The sequence below is a fragment of the Notechis scutatus genome, chromosome 1 (genome assembly GCF_049901735.1).
Source record: "Notechis scutatus isolate UNSWTSFEM ecotype Mainland chromosome 1, rNotScu1.2, whole genome shotgun sequence".
Taxonomy (NCBI): Eukaryota; Metazoa; Chordata; class Lepidosauria; order Squamata; family Elapidae; genus Notechis; species Notechis scutatus.
In genome coordinates this window covers 26240514-26260127 of record NC_142009.1, presented here as the reverse complement: position 1 = coordinate 26260127, position 19614 = coordinate 26240514, and the positions used below count along the sequence as shown (strand labels likewise).

The 19614-nt window shown below is 41.3% G+C and overlaps 1 protein-coding gene across 5 annotated transcripts in view; it reads right to left on the bottom strand.

Annotated features, from left to right (window-relative positions):
- Nucleotides 1-1909: 1909 nt before the first annotated feature.
- Nucleotides 1910-19614, bottom strand: part of LOC113414552 (cGMP-dependent protein kinase 2-like) — a 70312-nt gene continuing 52607 nt past the window's right edge. For all 5 annotated transcript variants that reach the window (XM_087949200.1, XM_087949175.1, XM_087949169.1 and 2 more), the window contains 10 exons: nt 18972-19016; nt 14704-14833; nt 11908-12050; nt 8492-8581; nt 6994-7135; nt 5386-5549; nt 4803-4919; nt 3407-3469; nt 2457-2532; nt 1910-2350 (listed from right to left, as the gene is read on the bottom strand). In XM_087949200.1, the coding sequence (XP_087805326.1) occupies nt 2264-2350; nt 2457-2532; nt 3407-3469; nt 4803-4919; nt 5386-5549; nt 6994-7135; nt 8492-8581; nt 11908-12050; nt 14704-14833; nt 18972-19016 (1057 nt within the window). In that variant the 3' untranslated portion in view covers nt 1910-2263. The remainder of the gene's footprint in view (nt 2351-2456; nt 2533-3406; nt 3470-4802; nt 4920-5385; nt 5550-6993; nt 7136-8491; nt 8582-11907; nt 12051-14703; nt 14834-18971; nt 19017-19614) is intronic.

Sequence of the window (19614 nt, the reverse complement as noted above, 5' to 3'; positions counted from 1 at the left end):
TGATTTTGTAACAGAGATTTTGTTCTCCTTTGTATCGTTCCAATTTTAGTATATGTGCTGCTGAAGCGAGCACATAATAGAGATTTTGTTAAAAGCTGTGCTATGCCCTTATGGACAAAGTGGACAAAGTGAAGCATCAAGAATGATGTTAATAGCCCAGAGTGAGAAAGGAGCAGAGATGGACTAGACATCTTGTTGAATGGCATTCTTTCCTTTCAGCAAAATCTCTAATCCACCTCTGCTTCATGAATTCTAGTTTTAGATTTAGACTTACTAGTCCGCTAATCAAGGGACCTCAAGAAATAGCTAGTAAATACTCAATCAAGCTCTTTCTGCAGTAGTTGATAATTCAGGTAAAAGGTGGCCTCCTTGAGCTTGCCAGCAAGCACAAATAGCAATAGCACTTAGACTTACTGCTCCATAGTGCTTTACAGCCCTCTCTAAATGATTTACAAAGTCAGCATATTGCCCCCAACAATCTGGGTCCTCATTTTACCAACCTAGGAAGGAAGGAAGGCTAAGTCAACCTTGAGCTGGTCAAGATAGAACTCCTGGCTGTGGGCATTTTTAGCCTGCAATACTGCATTCTATCCACTCACTGCACTACCATGGCTAACTATTGTGCCACCATGGCAAGTGACAAAGATTCTGTAGTAATGAAAGTGACCATAAGAGTTAAAATGCTCACCTTGGAAAAGAGTGATTGATAAGAGACAGTATTTTCAAGCATGCTGACATGTTTGTCCTCTCTCTTGGAAGAGGTGAAACATATGCTATTTGTTTTCTATTGCAGCTTCATATAAGTAAAGACATATTCCAGACATTTCAAGAGTTTAGCTTTCAAATTTAGAGAAAATCTGCCATTAGCCCAGCTCTGTGCAAATAAATGAACACAACAGCATGGATATGGGAGGCTTTTGTTTCAGAGTAACTGACATCAGAACAACCAAACATGTCTTTATCAACCTTCCTGCTCCTACTGATATTTTTTAAAATTTATTTTTCTACACTACAGAAAGGTTATTTACAGAACTGAAGGAACACTAGTATAATTATTTGAAAACAAAATCAAGACAACACTCACCAGAGCCATTTACCTATTCTCACTCCTTTCAAGAACTGTTTATTCAGAGTCTGGTTTTGGTGGTTCATAATGCTCAAGGGAAGGAATGTGTGTGCTGCGTAGAAACCTGAGAGATAAATAAACATGTAGTGCAGAGGTCCTACTTGTAATAACACCAATCTAGCATTAATTTGATAGCAGAAATCTAATTATTGCAAGTGTAGAGCTCCAATATAAAGGTGTACCTCTCATGAATGTAAAGGCCTGAACAGATTTGGGCAACCTACAGGCCCACTTAAGGCCCTCAGCCTAATTTCAAATTCCTTCTTGTGCAAGGAATCAATTAGATCTCTGATCTTTACACACACACACACACACACACACACACACACACACACACGGAGGGAGGGGAGGGAGGGAGGGAGGGAGGGAAAGGGAGACAGGGAGGGAGGGAGAGAAGAAGAGGGAAAGGGAGGGGGAGGGGGAGGGAGGGAGAAGGAGAGGGAGAGAGAGAGAAGATGCTGCCAGAAAGAAAGAAAAATTGGTACCCTCATCCTAAGGTCTCATCCCCCTCCCTTTCTTTGCTTCAGTATCAACACTCTGCAGCTCCCCACTTCCCCTCTTTCAAGACAATGTGGCCGAAAAATGCTGCACACCAGAAGAGGGAGCCATCTTTATATCTGAGGACTGAAAGTAGAAAATAAGTGGAATCCAGAATGGAGATCAGTCAGTCCCCCGCCTCCCCTGCACGCACGCACGCACGCACGCACACACACACACACACACACACACACACACACACACCACCTTGCCATCATGTCTGATTCACAGAAAGGAGGCTCAGGCTGTCCCCTGAATGCATTTATTCCCCACATTGAGCAGCACAACACAGGAAGACAACCATCCTCACTCACAGGTGACTTTGCCCACCGCAATAATCTGTCGGAGAACCCGAAGAGCAGTGGGGAGCGAGACACAACAGGAGGGGCAGTCTAGCCTCTGCCAAGCACTGGAGAGAAAGGTAGAAAGGCAGGAGGATAACAAGGCAACAGACCCCTCTTCAGGGGCATCTGGTTGTATGAGTGGGAGAAGTTGCTGGGGTGACTCAAGTCTCTCAGCTGTGCCTCCAAATACCCATCCAGTCCATGGGGCCTATAGGGAGACGCCTCTGGTCAGGCCTTTCCCTGCAGTCCCAGGATCTCAGAAATCTTCATCCCAGCCGGAGAACTCCTCCTCAGGCAGCTGCTGTGAAACAGAGTACCGCTTGAAATTGGTGTAAGGAAAACCCTGGAGGAGGAAGAACAAGAAACAAACAGTAGGAACAGAAGCAGCTTCCCAACCTGTTTGGTGTGGGAAAGCAGAAGGAGAGTGCCCTTGAGGGCCATTTTCATACCTGCTTGAGCAGCACTGTGGTGGGAGCCTCAATCTGACGCAGTGCCAGCTTCTTCCAGGAAAGGGAGTTGAACCACCTGAGGACAGAAGTGGCTATGAACTGCAAACATCTAGACCACTCTTTCTCATGGCTGGCTGGGGAATTCTGGGAGTTGAAGTCCACACATCTTGAAGTTGCCAAGAAACACTGGTCCAGAGTAGTGTCTGTAGACCTTTTGCTATAGATGTGTACAATCTAGCATACTTCATCACCAATAGGGTTGCTGACACTGTCCAGAAGCTCAGATCTATTGGTCACTTTGAATCTCTGGACTCTACCAATAGCCATTTTGATACAAGCTTCAAGAAAAAGTGGGCACTTGTTCATGTAATGCCAGATCTTTCGTAGGCTTTTTAGACTTCTGGATTTAGCACTCCATGGAAGACTGCTAGAATTAATTTTCTGACTTTAGCACTAGAGCAGCAGACACGTGTTCAAAAAACAGGACTAATATTATCTGGGGAGTACTAGCATGTTACCTAGTTTAGTAATTAAATGTCTACAAGAAAAGCACCAAGCTCAGAGAGCATCATGGGTGTCACAGTTCAATCCTGAGCTACAAATATTCACTTCTGTAGAGATATTTAGTCCAAGTCGGTAGCCATGTGCAAATAAGAAACCACCACAATGCAAAGAATCTGATCCTTGTTCTCAAATAGTTCTCAAACACAGTTCACTGGCTCAAATGAGCATTTATGCCTTTGAGTGACAATACGGAAGATGAGCATCTGGAAATACATTGATCTTCTTACCAACTTCTGTACATTTTGAATTACTCCTCAACTCCATCCTATTTTTCTATAGAATGTGGACCTTTTTTTATTACTCCTGTGCCACCTTTTGGCAGAAACAGGATCTGCAATTTCAGCTCGTAACTTTTCTCTGCACAGCATTCTTTCTTATGAAGGTACCTGTGCTTCCGAATGCCCCGAATCCCACTGCTGGTATTGCCCAGTCTCTGCCCTGGTCGACGCCTGCCAAGGGGGAAGGAAGGGAAGGAAAAACAACAACAGTGTTTTCTTAGCATACATCCAGTAGGATAAATTGGTATAGAAGAGGCAATGAAACGATTGGATTCTTTTTCGTACAAGGTTACCAGCATTTAGGACTTTTTAATTTACAAAACAAAAAAGAGGTAATGATACGGGTGGGGGGGGAGTGTCAGGATATAAGTTATAAAATGATTAGAATAGACAGAAGGGATATTTTCCTCCCACTTTTGCAATATTAGCACATGGGCATCTTCCAATCCGTTTCTGACTCCCAGCAGCTGCCTGGAAAAGTCCTTAGGGTTTTCTTGGCAAGTTTTTTTGGAAATGGTTTTGTTACGTTTGGAGAATAATGGAGACCAGACATCTGACCAGTGACTTCAACTCTTTAATAATAATAACCAGAACAGAACAGAGCAAGGCTATGGGCAGCAGCAACCCTTTTATAGGGTTAGCTGCTACCTTATTAACCAATGACAAGTGCAACAAGTTCAAACTAATAACCAATGAGAAGTGTCAAAATAGTGGCCAATCAGGGACTAGTTATGGACCAATCCCTAGTTGTTGTATAAGGACCAATTAGGTGTGCAGGTTTCCAAACCCTGATTTGCATTTATGCTAGTAACTTTTATTGATTCACAACAGGTTTGCCATTTCCTCCTTCCCAGGGGTGAAAGGGAATGACTGGCCCAAGATTCCCCTGCTCACATTGTACCTAAGCTGGGACTCACACTCTCCTGTTTCTAGTCTGAGGGGGATCCTTGGTACTCCCTGAGCCTTGCTTATTTTCTTGCAGACGTTTCACTTCCCAAACTAGTGATGCTTTAATCACTACACCTAACTACCTCTCATTTATAATACTAGAAGTGGGGATTGTTTTAGGAGAACAGTAGGAAATTCAAGATGCCTCTGGATATCATCCATACATCATTATCTTTTGTTCTCCATGAGAGCTTTTCAGAGGCGTGATGGGCATTTAACCAATTCTAAATAGTGTCCTTTTTATGTTCATGCTTCCTGGAATAGGTAGCCAGAGGCCTAGACTGTTCACATTATTGGGGTTATTTTGCTTTTGCTAAATTACAGTTGACACAGAAACCACAGATTAATCTGCAAGCAGGAGAAGTACCGTTATTAATGCCCTCATCTACATTCTCCACAATGTTCGCACTACACCAATTTGTCTAGTTTGAATTAGGTTGAGTATGGTTACCCACCCAATCCCTTCCTTCCTTCTTATTTAGGGGAGAACTTAATCCTAGCACAGCCCTGTCTGCACTCATATTGATTGGAAATGAATGCCAGCAGGGAATCATACCTGCAAAGCTTGGCTACAAGGGAGCATGCAGCCTCACTGACAAATGCAGGGAAAGAGAAGACACCATCCATGATCCTGCTGTATATCTTTTGAGGTTCAGTACTATGGAATGGAGGTCTAAGAAGAGGAGAAGAAGAGAAAAACATGAATATATAGATATCACTGTGGGACAGACCCAGCCACTTCTTCACAACCAGAAGTTCCTCATCAGTGATACTCATTCTTCCACTTGTCTAAATAGCATGATGTATGTATATCACCAGAAGGAACAATCCTTGATATGTCCCAGCAGCAACTGTAATTGAATCTGTACCACTTCTGCCTGTATTGTCAGCCTGGTCAACTGGACTCTAAGCAAATCCTAAATAAATGGCTCTGGAACCTCATTCAGAATCTATGGTGCATATTGGTAGTTGAGGCTTTGTCTCTCTTTCTCCAGTTTTTGCCAATTTCCTCCCCCCACACACACACAACTTCTCCTCCCTCATCAATTACTTGTAGGGGAGAAGGGAAGACATTGCACCAGGAAGTAGTGTGAGTGTCTCATTGCTGAATGCCTAAAGAAATGCAGCAACAGACTTACCGTCCTACAAGCATTTCAAAGATGAGCACACCAAGTGTCCAGAAGTCCACAGCATAATCATGTCCCTCATGGCGCAAGATCTCAGGGGCCAAATACTCAGGAGTCCCACAAAAGGAGTAAGTCTTCTCCCCACGCCTGAGTGCCTTGGCAAAGCCAAAGTCCACCTGTAAAAAAGAGGGTGGGGAGTAGTAGTTAGGTATGGAGGACAGAAAAACTTGTTCTTCAGCTGAGTCCCGCTGCCCCCCATCAATCCATATGTATATGAAGCTGGAGTCCCCAAATCTTTTTATTCAGAAAACAATGCAGAATTCTACAGATGGCCAACAACCTACATGGCTTAAAAAAATATTAGAAAAATAAAGGCAGGAAGTGGAAGAGAGGTCAGACGTTGGTGGGAAAGTAAACATTTCTATTTAGAGATACTCTGTTTAAAAAAAAAAAACCCACCTAACTGCAATAGTGAAGAAAAGCAAGAGAGAATTTTTTTTCTCCATGTAGACTTGAACAATTTCAATTTTCAATTATAGTTTTATGATTGTAATTTTAGTATAGTTAGACCATGTGTAATTGACAGAGTGGATTTTATCATAAATTTTACCTGTTATTTATTATTTTATTCTAGAATTTTAAATTGGAGTTTTTTTTATTTGTTCTGGTCTCTGGTCTATGGCTGCAATAAACTGAATTGAAATTGAAAGCATGTAGACTTGAGCGATCCTGAAGATTTACACCTGGCCATTGTGGAAAGCTCGTGTACCAGGGACCCTGATAGCGCATTTGTACCACCCCCCAGAACTGGAAGCTAAACCTCCAAAAATAATTGATAGGGCCATGATGAAAGCTACATTTAATTTTATTTCATTGACACTTTGATGTAATTAATATTAAAAATAGTTGATGCTTTTCAAAGTGTGTATTTTAATAATGTTTTTCCATCTGTCACATTGCAATTTACAAATTGGGAATTACTTTTGGCGGTCAGTAGGAGTTACAATCCAGGCTGAGACTGGACTATATGTGCCTTGAAACCTCAGACTGTACATTTCTGGACTCGCAGGGAAGATATACCTGACTTTCTGCTACTCGGGCAGACCCATTTTCAGAAAGGGTCCAGGGAAAACAAGTTAGTGGATAAGACAATCAACCTCAGAGTTATTTTATATGAGGATGGCAATAGAGCAGGGCTGTCCAACCTTGGCCCCTTGAAGCCTGGCGGACTTCAACTCCCAGAATTCCCCAGCCAGCTGGCTGGGGAATTCTGGGAGTTGAAGTCCGCCAGGCTTCAAGGGGCCAAGGTTGGACAGCCCTGCAATAGAGGAAGCCTCATACCATAGTCTTATCAATGGAAACCCTCACATCCTCATGAGTTCATGGAAAGAAAAGTCACTGGTGTTTGTTTTCTAGGAGCAGGTTGGAGGGATAAAGCAGCAGGAGGATTCACAAATATCACCGTTGGGACAGGACACCTGGGCTGAACAGCACCGTTGCCATAGCTGAAGAACAGCTTGAAATTTGGGCAGCAATGGCATTTCTAGCTGTTTTCAGCATGGCAGATAAGCAGCTTAGGGCCGCTGTGTGAAAAATGCTTCATTCTTCAACCTCTGTTACCAGTTTTATGTAGCCCTTGGCATCTAACATGAGGTTCTCAGGCTTCAGGTCACGATACACAATGCCCTGTCCGTGCAAGTAGTCCAGAGCCTCAACCACACAAGCAGAACAGAAGATGGCCACAGGTTCTGAGAAGCAGCGGCTGGAAATAAAAAAGGGATTTAAGTGGCAGAGTATATATTTTGGCTGTTCTCATACAACATACTTAACCCAAAACAATCATAGATCTAGTGACTGCATTTAATTCAATATATTGTGCAAATGGATTAGTTGTCAACTCTGAGGCGAACCTGGCTGAAGCCATCTTGTGCTGCCTCAAAGTTGCCACGAAGCCTGAGAAAGAAGGGAGGGGGGAGTAGATAGCCCAGCTTACAGTCAAAATAAAAAGTTTTCCTGTGAGAACCAAAGTCATCGTAACAGGTGGCTGGTGAAGAAGAGGAGCTTTCTAGCTATATTCATTGGACCATGTGATTGATGACACTGGGGAGGGGGGAAGTTTCATTCTTTTAATTAGATGAAAACCACAGGAACTTCCAGAGTTGGTTTTCACCAACGGTGCCGATAAGATGTATCCAATAAACATGTTTTAGAGGGATCTACTTACCTCATTCTGCTTTCAATGGGTGCATTACTCAGAACGCTGACATTATTTCAGTAAGAGGAGATAACACAATTTGAATACAAACTATCCCATAGTCAATCCATGTTATCTCCAATTTGGGCCAGGAAAACCCTTATGTACCTTCTGGGATGATGATGCTTGAGATAGCTTAAGCCGCTTCCTTCATGAACAGGATGGAGTGGGAAGCAACTTCATCAGCTCCATCTTTTTTTTACTGCTAATCCCTCCCAAGCAATTGTATGACAGGAATCACCCCACTGATTAGACTAGTTAAAGTGGAGCTGGGTTTTCATGATGAAGCATATTGGGTGGACCTTCCTATTATTTTAGAATGTTGTTTTATGAGTACATTAAACTATGATACAATTCTTCTTTGGGGATGTAACAGGTTTCTGGCAGATAGCAATTGACTGCATATCTATAACATTCTCAGTTGTTCCCACAAACTAAGCCATTAATATATATATATATATATAACCAAAGTTCACACTAAGAATCACATGTTACTTCTTTATCTGACTTGGGGAAATATATCGTACTAATACTGTGCTTTATTAGCCAAGTTTAAGATTCAGAATATCTACATGGAAAGCTTGAAACCACCCAAACATAACGATAGATGGTAGTCATTGAGGGTAATATAGAGAGGACAATGAACTGTTTGGGACTCTTCCTTGGTGCTGGAGCATTGGGCCAGAAGTGTATATCCTAAGTGGAAGGTATATTTTGTGGGCCAAGAAGCAAAACTTGCAAAACTTATGGCCCACAACCATTTTGACCTTGGAATAACTGCGAAAGACATGCAGGTGATCATTTTCTACCCCACCCTTCCATCCTGCCCCACACTGCCCAAGTCCCATGGCTGCATCTTCATACACTTCACGCAGCTTGGCCCATAGCTCGCCTCCTTGGCAGAACTCCAGCAACAAGTAGACATGGCGGCTATCTCGAAAGGTTGAAAAAAGCCTAGGGAGAATAAAAGAGGGTGAAGAGAGATGGACAGAATCAGTCCCAGTGGTAGCAAAGGGAACTAAAGCACTTTACATCAATCAACAGTGGACAGGACAATCCACATTCTTCCTCAAAGCCTCTTTGCCTTCAGGATAACTCTCCCAGCAATCCCCTTGCTTCACTAAAGCCATCAAGCTCAGAGAAGGCTCAGGAAGTCATTTTAAACCTTGGAGCATGACCAAAACCAACCCCTTCTTTGCTTTTTCAGCTCCTGTAAAGAATGCTCCTCAGGCTACTTTGGCTTTGCAAAAGCATTTGTCCAGCTCCACAGCTGGAACAGACTATGGTGTTTTGTTTAATTGGGCGTTTGACTAGAATAGTGCTTCTCAACTTTGGCAACTTTAAGATGCGTGGACTTATGAAGCAATAAAAAGAGCAAAATGCACAAGTACAACACTATTAACACCACATTTGCTGAATAGAGTAAGCTCTGGGTTTCTTGGCCACTATGTGAATGTAAATGAATATATGGAATGTAAATAATACATTAAGCATTCTACAGAACCCCAGGGTTAATTCAGTTCAGCTACTTATGAAAAATCCAATGGAACTCTAATTGCCATATGAACATAAATTATCTTCCAACTGCCAAGGTAGTTGCAGCCATAATAATTTCAGTTTGTGAGGGCTTTTTCCGCATAGTCCCCTATTTTATTGTTCCCTCTCAAACTGGGATAGGCAGTCAATATTATAGAAGAACCTGGGCAACGTTTAATTTGTATGGACTTTAACTTCCAGAATTCAACTCCCACTCCTTATTTGCACTGATTATGTTTGAATAATCTGGATAAAATGAAACATTGACAAGAAAACAACCAAGCTCAGGGAGTGCCAAGGACCCCTCAATTCTGAGGGTTCTATTGAATTAGGATTTGAAATGGTCTTACAAGGCTGAGGCAACAAGACTGAATGCAAGGTAGATAAATACGGCATTCTATGTTTAGTTATAAAGGATATTATAGGATTAAAGGGTGTCTGGGTGGAGTACATGTGAAAACTGGTGTTTTCCAGTTACATTGGCAGTAACCAGTAGCAATTTCAAAATGTATTGACTCTGACACACTTAACCAAGCATACTATTGGAGGCCAATCAATGTTTCACAGGAGACGGGATCAACTTGGCATCTATTGGCAAGTTTAGGCTGTTATGAACATGTCTTCTTCCCCTTCAATTCTCTAGTAAGCTTCTCCACAACCCCTTTTTCCCCCTCCTCCAACCCTGCAGAAAACTGAAAGGCCTACAGTCTTCTGAAAGAGGAGACTCTGGCTCTTTTATAGCCCCAACATCCACATGTTTGAAAAGTTGATCACCGGGCTTGTGGAGATTCCAGGATTGAAAGAGAAGTTCTCCCCTACTTGACCAGTGCTTATTTAGTGCTTCTTCAAAACTCTATTCATCCAACTCTATTCATTCCAGTTCAATTTGAATCAATTTTTGGCATGGTTGGTGGATGGTTTCCCAGTCCCACCATTTGACAATGTCCTGTAAAGAGAGTTTACTCAATTTTTCAAAATGTCCAAGTAAGACAAAGAGGTCTATGTGAACTCAAGGACAAGTAGATTGTAGTTTAACTTTCCTTTGGGGAAAGCCATTCATTAATGAGGAAAATAGCAGAAACATTTGAGGCAATTAACTTTGCCATGCTTGAGCTTGGTTTTAAGGGAAATGGAAGCTGGATGCAATTGAACACATATCTGAAACTTTAAAATACTCAGAGCAATGATAAATAGGATTCAGTGGCAAGAGAAACAATAGTAATTGGCCAACAAAAAGGACCTCAAGGATGGCAGTTCTCTAAATGGAGATGTTTAAAGTGCACTTGCAGGCCATTGAGAAAAAATGAAGGACAGGAAACAAAAAACCCTTAGTGAAGTTCTGAAAATAAAAGGACACAAATTGAAACAGTAAGACAGATAGATCAGCATACACAATCAGCTAGCCTAGGCTTAGAACTATAGGAAGGTTTGTAGGAAAACAAAATTTCATGTTTATGTTCATAAGCTTCGGGATGGTGAGACTGGTAAGCAATGCTAAGAATGACTCAAATACTTCCTTAGATATTTTAAAAATAAAAGGAAAACAAAAAAATATACCTGCTGCTCAAAAAGGACATAGTAACAGACAATAAAAAAGGCACAGTTGATCAACCATTAACAGAGATCCATCTTCTCCAACAAGAGGGTGTGTCTTTCATATTTTAAACTTAGCAACTTCCAGATGTGTGAACTTCAACTCACAGAATTTCACAGCATGCTGATTGGGGAATTCTAGGTGTAGAATTCCACACATCTCAATGTTTCCAAGGTTGAGAAACACTGCACTAGATGTTTCCCTGGTATCTCATTCACCACTATAGGAATTAGGGGTCCTATTAATCAAAGGGGTGGGGTTTTTTACAAAAATTAATTGATTTTTATCTTAATTTTCTTTCCTCTTAGCTGCTTTCTTTCAGACTCTTACAAGCTTACCCAAGCAGTCTATTAGAATGATCACATCAAATAAGTCAAAAATGGTGTTGACTAATGGCCTTGTACTTTCAGAGCTGATACACTCAGTATGCATTACTCTCGTCTTTGAATGTTACCTGGAATCTAAAGAGGCTAACCACCAAAATTATATCCAGTGAAATCTTGATTCTGAGGCTGATTTTATGCTGCAGATCTCATGACTGAAATACCTATCCCAGCTTTTGTTACTTCTTTCTTTCCACCCATCTTTGTACTCTCTTGAAATGATGGCACTTTCTAGAATCTTGCCCACTCATTTGCATCGGTATGGATGGCTCTGCTGAAGATATCATCCAACTATAGATTTGGGTGGGTTTGTTTTTTTTCAAAATGGAGGAGTTATGTTTGCTTTTTACATATTAGGCAAGATCTTTGCAGGGCCCTTGTAATTATCCTTAGCTCTCCTGTCCAGTTAGCATAATTGAGAATGGTAATAGCCTTTGAGGTCATAGCAGCTAGGGCTATGATACCTTGGTTCAAAATTTTGGACAAACCTCTAAATAGCAGGAAACAGTCCTAATGATCCTCCAGATTTATGATAGTCTTCATCAAGGCTGCTATAAAGCCAAAGTCTGGCCACTTGGGCCATGATCGCTGCCATCTCCTCAGTTCCAGCCCTCAGCTCATCCCCACCCCAGGGTCCTTCCTTCCTTCCTTCCTTCCTTCCTTCCTTCCTTCCTTCCTTCCTTCCTTCCTTCCTTCCTTCCTTCCTTCCTTCCCTTTCCTTTCCTTTCCTTTCCTTTCCTTTCCTTCCACAGCATGGGAATTCCAACCTGACAATGAAGGGGCAGCGGCTTTGCTGCAGGACTTTCTTCTCCATCAGAACATGGTCCTGCTGTCGCTTCTGCACCACATGGTCTTTCCTCAGGCGCTTGAGGGCAAAGAAATAGTCCTGGCCTTCCACTGTGTTTCGGACCTGCAGAAGAAGGAAAGTAGCTCAGAAATTCTTACTCCTATGATCCAAAGAGCAAGATGCCCACAAACCCAGATTCATTTCATGGCCTCCTCTTAGTGAGCAAATGGGAGAGCTAAGCTTGGGAAGGTGAAACAGAAGTGGGGCAGAGAGGCTTTATCCAGAAGTGGGAGGTTGAGAACCTTATTTTGTCCTCTTGGAAGGAAAGTGCTGCCAATCTCACTTCCAGTTGCCTGGCCAGTAAAGGGGCAACCATTTCAATGGCATAAGAACATCGAATCAGCCTTAATATTCTCCCTTCAGTTCATAACAGCTGCTGTATTTTGAACCTAGCCCAAGATGTAAACATTGTGCGCCAATACTTCTTATATTGCAAGTTCATTTTTTCCCTACTTAAAGTAACATAAAACTAGATTTGTAACTTCATTATAGTACTATGCTTCCTTTTTGGGCAAAGATGTGTTCATGTGACTGGATCAGCTTTTATCTGTCACTGGTAGATTCCCAGAGGGGTAGCTCTCTTGGGAAGTAAGATGGGAAATTCGTATAATTACCTTCTTCAAAAATATTTCCCCAATACCAATGAGGCTACTTCATTTTGTTAACTAGCTAGGACAGTAATGAAAGTCAAAATCTCTATCCCCAAAGCCATTGGGAACGTATTTCTTATTCCATTATTAGCTTCCTCCCAATTAAGCTGACCTCCCACTGTTAAAAGAGCATCTTCACTTTGCTAAAGATATGAGAAGATTGCAGGAGTAGCAGATCCTCAAGGTATCCCTTAAAGGGCCAGCAGGCAGCAAGCTCCTGGCACAGATTAGTAAGAGCAAGAAGAAGAGCAAAGTCTAACTAGCAAGTCCAAGGTGTTCCAAGAGCCTTCTTCTCTCCAAATGCTCTTGAGGCTACCTCTGTCAATTGTTCTTTAGTTTACAGGCTCTTATGCAATGATCACTCTTATTTGCAATAGTTCTATTATATATGAGAATATAGTTGTATGAAGTTTGTGTGGCGGAGTAGCTTGGGAGGGTGTACTTCTATTCATAGAGTACACTCAACCAGGTCAGGTTAAGACAGGGGTGTCAAACTCACATCGTCATGGTGGTGCCACGTGACACATCGGGACTTTTCTGCCTTTCGCTAAACCAGGCATGGGCGTGGCCAGCATGTGACACATCTTGCCCACGGGCCGGGAGTTTGACAACCCTGGTTTAAAACATAATGGTGCCTTGCACAGCATGTTAAACTTGATTAATGTTGAGTTTGTTAAGTTTTTGAAAATAGGTTTTCCATTAAGTAGATCCTCAGCTGTCACACTGATGACATTTTTTCAGTTTGCTCAGTCGGAATTTCTTTCAAACCTTTTCTAATCCCCATATACATACATTCATCTATCTGTTATCCTATCTAAGAATCTTCTGCCTAGTTTTTGCCATAGCATTGTTGAGAATGCCAGTGTGCTGAGAAGATTGTCTGGATGGAATAGAAGCTTCCATGGGACTAATTTCTCCATAAAAATAGCCTCGTTGAACCCAACCAAGACTTGACTTAATTCAAAAAAAAATTTCAGTCAAATGCCTTTGGAGTCCTCATAATTCTTGCATTTGGAGGCATGCTGTACCTCATACAAAATCTTAAAAGATGAATAGCTCTTGAAATATTTGTCCCTGGGACTTTATCTAATCTCCTTTTAAAGCTGTCCAAATTAGTGGCCATCACCACAATCTTGGGTAATGAATTCAAATAGTCAGTTATGCAATGTGTGAAGAAACACCTTTTTGCCTGTTCTAAAGCTACTTCCAATTATTCATTGGATAACCTTTGATCTTAATACATTGAGAGACTCTTCCCTAACAAATTTCTCCACACCAGATTTTGATTATATCTTGATTATATCTTATTGCCTTTTCTTTCAAAGCTAAATAGTTCTAAATATTTTAGCCTTTTCTTATCAGGCAAACTTCAAGGATATTTTTTGGTAGTCCTCTTCTGCACTTTTTCCACCTCTACTCTGTTCCCTTTCAACTACGGACACCAGAACTTCACACAATATTCTTGATTAAAACATATATCCCATAATTTCTACAATGCTATTTTATGATAAATTGAGGCAAGAGTGAAGATAGTTGGGAACAACCTAAAATGATATAACAATTATGAAGTTGGACCAGAACTAGAGACCCTGGTTCCTCCTCAACCATGGAAAACAATGGGTCCCCTTGGACCAATTATTCTTTCTCAACAAAACATACCTTGAGGGGGTCCTTGGTGTTCTCTGAGTTTGGTTGTTTTCTTGCAGATGTTTTATTACCCAAATTACATAACATCATCAGTGCTATCATCACTGATGATGTTATCTAGTTTGGATAATGAAACCTCTGCCAGAAAACAACCAAGCTCAGAGAACACCAACGGCCTCTTATTTCAACCCTGAGCTACACATCTCCTCCTTTATTGGTAAAACATACTTTGCCAATTTCCTATTATTGGAAAAACTGGAAGTGGGAATAGTATGTATAGTAGACAATCGTGAGTTTCAGGAGGAAAGCTGTAATGTAAACCCAACAGCAGATTCCTGGTGTCAGGCCACCTAAGCAGTGAGATAAATCAAACTAGATACAACTTTAACCTTAACTTTAACACCCAAACCATTCTTTACCAGCTCAACAGTGCCAAAGCCGCCAGTGCCCAAAACCACTGGTCTCCCTCTCTGCTCCCCATCCTCATAGAAAACAGGCAGAAGATCCTGGAGTCGCACCGGAGTTGGGGGGCCCTCTAGGAAGGAACCCCTGAGAAGAAGAAAGAATAAGGAGGGGAAGAGAGAGAGAGAAATTGCCCATCAATAATATGACGATTCAGGATTTCCCAAGACCAATGTTAGTAATCAATCTTCCTTCCAGAGACAGCAAGCAATCAACCTGCTACAAAATGGACCAGGAAACCAGCAGGAAAAAAAATATGTTCTTCCTCTAACAGTCCAACATCAAAAATTCTCAGTGTGGTGCAGAGAAACACAGTATCTTTAATCTGAGGGATCAGATCTGGCTATTTATTTGAACATCCTCCTGTCCTTTACTTTCTTCTTAATGAAGTCTACAGTACTATGCTTTTTTTCTTCTTCAATGCTTATATGGATGAAGTCAGTAACATAATAATCAGGTTTGTCTCAGGAAATCTGCAAAATCAGAATACTTTTAGCTATTATATTTCAGCTCATTAGATTTGTTACTTGAATTAAAAAGTAGCCACTTGCTCATTTCAAGGTGTGTTATACTTTGAATCAAATAGGTGTGCTTCACACATGATGCTATATAAACCTAACACCTTGAAGGATAACATGCTTGTCAATGCAAAACTGCCAATTGTCCTTGTTCAACATTTTCTGGGAATGTAGCTGCTGGAAGGCCTTCCTTAGGACAGGGTTTTTAATTGGTCACTTGATGTGCTCCATTCTCAAAGATTAACTTTGCTCAAAGCAGCAGCCTAGCAAAAAAAGAGCAACGCGCGCACACAAAACCCCAACCTTAACAGCTGCTTGTTCCTCTCAGCAGTCTCATTTTTCCTTCCCAGAAATTAGCTGAATCTCAGCAGCTGCGTCCTCTTCTGCGGGGGCAGGTGTATATGATTGACCTAAATGTGACTTTGTATTCAGTGTGAATATTGTAAAAATGCAAATAGCAGTCTCTGGGTAAGGGAATGGCTTTTCATTACCAGAAACAAAAGTATCGTGGAGCACAACCCTTCCTTCTCAAAGCAAAGAGCAGCTGGAAAAGTACTACTTTCCACAGCAGTGACTCTCAAAGTGTGGTCCACTGCAGCCTCCTCACATGTGTGGGTCAGAACCCCGCTCATTGTCTCAGTCCTTGCTTCCCTCTGCATGCTGACACTTAGTCCCCCCATGTGCCTGGCAATCAGTGGATGGATCAGAGGCTGAAAACTGCAAGCAATAATGCGAGCAGCACTGTGAGATTAATATTAAACCAATCCAATAATAATGAACAAGTTTGGTTAGCAGCTCTTAGTCTGCATGTGTAATGCTAAGTGGATGTGAGATCTCTCGCAGAAAGAGTGCAAATAGGCACTGTTAACGATGAATGCCTAAAAATTGGATTTCATAGAGTTGGAGAATGACTTTCAATAGCACTGAGGGATTTCTAAAATCTTGGATCAGTACGTTTGTGTTACACATTCTGCTCTTTTAGCATGTAGCCAAAGGACATGGTGGCTCAGTGGCTAAGATGCTGAGCTTGTCGATCAGAAAGGTTGGCAGTTTGGTGGTTCAAATCCCTAGCACCGCATAACGGAGTGAGCTCCCGTTACTTGTCCCAGGGTCTGCCAACCTAGCAGTTTGAAAGCATGTAAAACTGCAAGTAGAAAAATAGAGACCATTTTGGTGGGAAGATAACAGTGTTCCATGTGCCTTTGGCGTTTAGTCATGCCAGCCACATGACCATGGAGATGTCTTCAGACAGCGTAGCTCTTCGGCTTTGTAACGGAGATGAGCACCGCCTCCTAGAGACGGAAATGACTAGCACACATGTGTGAGGAGAACCTTTACCTTGATCCATTTATTGAACTGATAAATAGAGCCTTAATTTGGGATTAAAATTTTTGATACAAAATTTCATATTAAAAAAAGCTTTAAAAATTGAGATAATAGGAAGGCATACATAACCCAACTCAACCCAACCATAACCATCTTATTTGCTAAAAAATGTGAATGTGAACACCTAAAAATGTGAATGTGAACACAAAACCACAGGGATTATTTAATTCTGCGGTCCATGATCAGAGTAAATTTGAAAAATAGTCTGATCAGGAAAAAAAATGATATATTTCCCTCCTTGGCTGTAGCATCAAGACAGATTGTCATACCTACTCAGGACATGAATCCACAATATACTAAACATAAATCTTATTGAGGTTGACAAGATACAAACATGCTAAGAAAATAATTGGGCCCTAAAGGCATGCTGACTTACAAACTATTCAATCCCCATTTTACCATAGACTAGCATGTATTTCAGACCCAGGCAGGGCGCAATTTAGGATTTAGGAAAGTTTCTACACCCCACAAACACTTTTGCCAGAATTCTGAATAAGCTGTTCATTTTCAATACATGCTTTTCCTAATTTTGGGATGCTTTCCTGAGAGTGCAAACTTCCTGACCTTCTATAAGCATAGAGAAACCCCAATTCCTCTATGACTGTGAACTCTATGGATTTAAGTTTCCTTTTTCAGTCCTACCATCAGATTATTCTCAACAGCACAGACAATCTATCACAAGTTTCTGGAGCCATCAGTTCCTCCTACCTTATTCAATGCACGAGGGGAAAATAGTCATTGCTAATTTGCCTTTGTCATTTCTGAAATACCTGCTAGTTAGATGCTGTAGTTTGATTTATCTATTATTGTCAGCTTTTCAACCCACAAGAGTTTTCAAAGTGAAGAATAATATTTGACAGCCATCTGAATAATATCAGCTGAAATATTATTTTAACAGCAGGGCAAGTACATAAAACCTAGCAACTGCTCTGATTGCTTAAGTCAGGAATCTCTCATCCACAGCTATCATTCTTCTGGAACCTCAACTAAAGATAGAAAAATGATTGGCATGGTAGACCACTGAGAACCTATTGCAAAATAAAACCTTCACTTTTCGGTAGCAGGCCAATCCAGAGAACCATCTGGGGGACTCCTTTTTTGAAAAAGGGTAGCGGATTTGATAGACCAGGGTGGGTTACCAGCAATCTTAGAACCATAGGGTATAAGGTCTTTAGCTATTTCATGTAGCAACAGTAGTTGCAAATATCCTTTGCAGGATATCAATTTGGATCCATTGTTTCCTACAGTCTCATCCACCATGGATAACATTATTGAAGTGCAGCCCGAAAGGAAAATGATTCCCCTGCCATAAAACAGATTCATCCTGGTTCAGTTCAAAAAAGAGTCCCTGCATTGCTTGTACAGATACAACCGATCAGTATCGGCATTTCCTCCAGGTTCGTGGGGCTGCACAGAAAGAGCTGACAGTTCTTGCCTTTGGCTACATGTGTTGCTTGACTTCTTTAATTGAGACAACTGCATTTAAATCCTTTTTGGTTTGCCATTGGCATTTCTGTTTTCCACTTGCAGCCTACCAACTTTTGACTGGTGTAGGTTGATGACCATTCCTCAGAGCAGTGAGGCATTAGAGCTTCCAGGATTTTCTGTGCCTAAATTTGCTCCTTTATAATTCCTTTTTAGTGCTATTTAATCTATAAGATGTACAAAAAATAAAGTTGATACTTCGTGGAAATGTTCCAGATTATGGCCATGATGTTTTCTTGATTAGCAGGGAAAGATATTCCCTTGCTTGTGTGATATGATGATCTCAACAAGACAAATGGACTGTTAGCAGAGGTCTGTTTTTATGAATAACTTCACTGCTGTTACTACTGTTGTCTAGGGCAACCTTTAGATTTCTTACCGCCCCCGACTGAAACTGGCAGGAAAAAGGCAGAGTTTTGATAAAAACCTGGAGGCTACAAGCAACAACAGAAATCCCAATATGTCCTTTAATTGGGCAAACCTAGAATTTTAAAACCTAGAACTGTTGTTTCAGTAGGATAAATAGCCCCTGAGAATATTGTCAAAAAGCTTAGACTTAAACAAAAAACAGGTGTTTGAGGTATTGCCTTCCATTGGTTTTTGTGACTTTTATAACCACAGAAGAATAGGATGTCTGTTAAGTAAATCATGGAACAGCAACCCATGGCCTGGCATCAATGCAGAAACCAACCAAGTAAGGTTTTATTTCTCCTGACAGCCCTCAGCCTTACGTGATCACTTTTCCATGAATGTATTCCCAGGATCAGCATCAGCAACTGAGGTGGATACCCAGCAATGACACACCAGTATATTCATAAAGAAGGTTTAACACTGACCGTCTTGTTTCAGAAAGAGGAAGATCCTCTTGTACCATGACTTCCCTGGAAGGGTGGGAAAAGAGAAGAAAAAAGAGACATTAATGGAATAAAATCTCTCTCTCTCTCCCTCTCCCTCTCCCTCCCTCCCTCCCTCTCTCTCTCTCACATACACCACACAGTTTTCCAGGCCAACTGAGCCCCCACCCATAGTTATATACATCATCCTTCTTCCGCTCTGAATAATTCACTAACATGATGCTTTATTGTCAACATTGGACAGATGAGTTCTTCTGTTCTTCTCAGAAAGGTTCTTCTCAGAATGGCAGAAAGTTACCAAAGCAAGAATAAGCCACATTTCTCAGACCAAAATCTACACCTGCAGAGATCACCGGAGGACACAAAACCAATCCTTTCCCTTTAGGATTCCATAAAAAGAAATACATTTAATTGGTGTTCTTATTTGGCAAGAAAAAGGATCTTCCCGGGCCCAGTACTGCAGGCAGAAAGAAAACATCCTTCATTTTTAATTAATTGAATAGAAGGAAGATCACCTAGGAGATCCCAGCTAAAGGACTAAGCCTTTCAGTAGGAATGGAGGAGAGAAACATTAAAAATGATCATCTCCTGATTATACTCATAAACAAAATAGGGAGCTGGATAC